General features: G+C 40.5%; 1 protein-coding gene across 1 annotated transcript in view; it reads left to right on the top strand.

Annotated features, from left to right (window-relative positions):
• The first annotated feature begins 1,449 nt into the window (after positions 1–1,449).
• The window catches only part of zfpm2a (zinc finger protein, FOG family member 2a), a 225,809-nt gene continuing 223,302 nt past the window's right edge, over positions 1,450–3,956 (top strand). Inside the window, exon 1 of the mRNA XM_063198952.1 lies at positions 1,450–1,735. Coding sequence (XP_063055022.1) covers positions 1,696–1,735 — 40 coding nt within the window. The 5' untranslated portion in view covers positions 1,450–1,695. The remainder of the gene's footprint in view (positions 1,736–3,956) is intronic.

The raw sequence follows: 3,956 nt of genomic DNA, 5'->3' as shown, positions 1-3,956 counted from the left end.
AAAAGCTGAGAAGCCTGAAAAAAATGAATATAAGAGACAGATACTTCAAATGTGTGGATAAGCACTGAACTTCAATTTCATGCATTTTTTCATCACTAACATATCAGTTCTATGCCAAAGCCATTTAAAAAACACTGTTTTCTGAAGGAATATTATTCCTAAACTGAAAAATGACGTGGCCACTTTAATCACATACATACTATTTTTAATATTAATACAATACAATACAATACAATACAATACAATACAATACAATACAATATAATCTCATATAATCTAATATAATATAATATAATATTTTAAGGGCTGTCATGGGTAAGTGGCTAGGGTGTCACATTTCTAGCCCAAAGGTTGCCGGTTCGACTCCTGACCCACCAGGATGGTGGGAGGAATAATTAACCAGCGCTCTCCCCCATCCTCCTGCTCCCTTAGGGGCGCCATTGGTGGGTGCCCCATTGCACAGGTGAGGCATAAATGGAATTTTGTTGTGTGCAGTGTGCAGTGAACACTTGTGTGCTGTGGAGTGCTGTGTCACAATGACAATGGGAGTTGGAGTTTCCCAGGTGGACTTTCAGACCTTCACTTTTTCTTTAAATGTCTGTATATTGAAAGAATACAACAACATTAACAACAAAAGTTACCTTTGAAAAGTCATTTCTCTTGACAGACTGACGATTTATCTGCCTCACATTGCATTCCCCATTCACAGCTTCAGCAGGCTAATGACCACATTCTCAGCTGTGAAACCTGACTGGCCACAGTGCCTCAGCTGACCTATACATCGACTGACATTGAAAAGAGAGTTACTGTACACTGAAGTGGAGCAGAGCATCCCTATAGAAAAAGTAAGAGGACTGACATTTTACTGGGCAAAATAAACTGGAAGCGAACCTACAATAGACTGCATTCCCTGTACTGTGTATTTTCATCATTTCTCAAACCATAAAAATAGACACCTACATTCACAACAGAATGATGTAGCCCACAAAATGGACAACTGCAGTGTCTAATAGTTATTTTATTATTGTGATGTGTAGCCTACTAGGCTATATAATTCCCTTATACATTATTTATTACATTATTGTATGGAATAGTAATAATAATAATGTGTTGGCTATTAGTCATGCACCTGCTGATGAGGTCATGTTACCATTGAGAGGAGTTTCTCCCTCATCTGATGTGAATGAACTTGGCTCGTTGCGCACAGCAACAGCAGTGGTTTAAATTGTTATAAAATATTAATGATGAAGTCAAGAGAAACAAGCGATCGAACTTGTCTTCATCCTAATAGAGCAAAAAAGTGCAGTAAACATCAAACCAGCACATGGCTAAGTGAAGTTCAGTGGCTGTAGCTACGGTACCCGGGGAGGCACAAACCTTATCTTCAAACAAAACCGCGAAACGCCTTCACCTCTTCAGTCAGTCCGTGCGGATCGTAGCACAGTGCAGCTTCATCTCGGCACGCAGACTAGTAGTGAGAGAGGGAGAGTGAGTGGAAGAGCGAGAGCGAGCGAGCGAGCCAGAGAGCAGGGAGACAGGGAAGGGACGGAGCGACAGACACTGAATAATAGTGACCACCAAACGTCACAATATTTCTCTCCAATTTCATCTCAAACCCCGTCGGCGCTTGGATGAAACAAAACCTATCGATCTGTCAGTGTTACACCTGGATCCACTGACCAGCTAATAGCAGGCATGTCCCGAAGGAAACAGAGCAACCCACGGCAAATCAAACGTAGGTGAAGTTTTATTGCCTCTTTATGCGTTTTTGTGTCCGTGCGTTGCAGTGGTCAGCAGAGTGGAAAGTTGTCACCGATTAGCCTATGCCATTTGAGTTTATTCCGTGGTTGGTACTTGCAGACTTCTGCCGTAGTTTGTGTTATGCCGACAAAATATATGTCAGCTTTCGTTTACTTCACCATGCCCGAATGTTGTGGGGTGCTTTGGCGAAATTTCATGGTATTTTATTTTAATTTCACTCGGACTTCAGAAACTAATTAGGCAATGTAGGGAATGCATCACTTCATAACAAGCACGTGTAAAATGTATAGGCTACTCCCCTTCACATTATTGCTCCAATTAAATAAGCTTGTGTATTTGTTATACATCTGTAATAAATTATGTGGGCAGATATTTAGAAAACTGACCGCCTGGATTCCACCTCATACAACATCCCTGACCTTGTCTCACTCTCACCTTTGTTTTAAATTAAAAAACTATCAATTAACTGGATTTGCAGTATTGTGTAGGCTAAGTTTAGTGTTCTTGCCTTTTGACAGCAGGCTTAGAGTTGACACTTTGTCTTATTGGCCTGCATAAGGGACCTTGAGAAGTGCACAGTGTTGAACACCTATTATGTTACAAACTACGGTGTTCAGGTGACATCACAAAAAATAAAAAATAGATAAAAATGTAAACATGCCTTCCAGTCTAACAACATAGCGACACACCCACACAGACAAAACACACATGCACACACACACACACACACACACACACACACACACACACACACACACACACACACACACACACACACACACACACACACACACACACACACACACACACGCATGCGTATCAAAACACACACACACACACACACACACACACACACACACACACACACACACACACACACACACACACACACTAGCAACATTACTGGGATATTATTTTTAAATAAATAATTAATCAGTATACACACAATCCAACTGCACTTCCAACTTGTCACTCCAGCATATATTAATTAATGTCATATTGTATTGTGTTTATATTTCATTGTAATGCACAATGCAAAATGTGGTGGTAAACTTTTCATCGTACACGTATTGACACAAAAGCCAGACTTCAAGACAGTGTTTACATTTTTGCTCTTGTAATTGTCTTGCAATTATGTCGATATAACGCATAGCAATACACTACCATGCAAATAAACATATGTAGGCCTAGTGTAATTTTCTTTTTGTGTGTCGTGCCATAATCTTCCAGTTTGCTTTGCCATTGTTTCTATTTTTCCGTTTTAGACAGATGGCATTTTTGAGGGTGTATTTTGGCCTCCAACAGTTTTCCTGCTTTTTCTCCGTCCCACCTTAAACATACAAAACAAAATTAATATTTGCGAAATCTAAATGACAACACACAACATTGGGCAATTGCTGTCCTGCATTCACCCGCCCACACATGTCGCCTGCTTGAATGGAGGGGCGCAAGGGAAGGCATGGCTTGCAGCAATGTTACCCTATGCTCAGCACAGGGGGTAGTGTTGGAGCAGAAAGTCAAATTCTCTTGCGGGGTTGTTTTAAAGTGACCACTGACTGGTGACTTGACACATGCTGTGAAGATTTGCGTGTTTGCAGAGGTCATCACATTTCACACAGTTGTTTTGTTTTTGGTCTTAAATGCATTGTGAGCCGTTTTTTTTGTTGTTGATTTTTTTTGTCGTAAGTCTACAGTGCACAGCTGTTGCCTTTTGGTAACACAATGACATGGGGTGTCGTTTCCTTGAATTGTTGGCAATATATTATATTTTCTTTTCTTGTCATGTTGAATGTGTGGCATAGAGGAACAGGACGCAGGAGTAACGATCGATTTTCATAGATTGCTGTAAATTAGAAAGGAGGTGTGGATTGTCACGTCACAGTCGCTGTGTGTTTCTTGGATGTCACATTTGCAGTCTGTTTTTTTTCCTTTACAATCACAGTGAAGAGATTGTGTGCTGGTGACTGGACATTGCACATTTCTGTTCTGTTGTTGTGAATATCCCTTTTCTATGAAATGTCAGTTTGGCGAGTTTGAGAACACACACAAGTGCGGCACTGATGTACTCTTGGTTTCACTTGCTCATTTCTGAGCAGAATAAAAGGATATTAGATTGAGACTTATCCATTACGGTGGTGACGGTTGTTTTGGCGCAGTGAGGAACAACAATTGAGAAGTATATTTTTGCCTGACAA

Source organism: Engraulis encrasicolus, chromosome 5, assembly GCF_034702125.1.
Source record: "Engraulis encrasicolus isolate BLACKSEA-1 chromosome 5, IST_EnEncr_1.0, whole genome shotgun sequence".
NCBI classification, from domain to species: Eukaryota; Metazoa; Chordata; class Actinopteri; order Clupeiformes; family Engraulidae; genus Engraulis; species Engraulis encrasicolus.
Note: the sequence above shows the minus strand (reverse complement) of the source record. Positions and strands in the feature narration are given on the sequence as shown.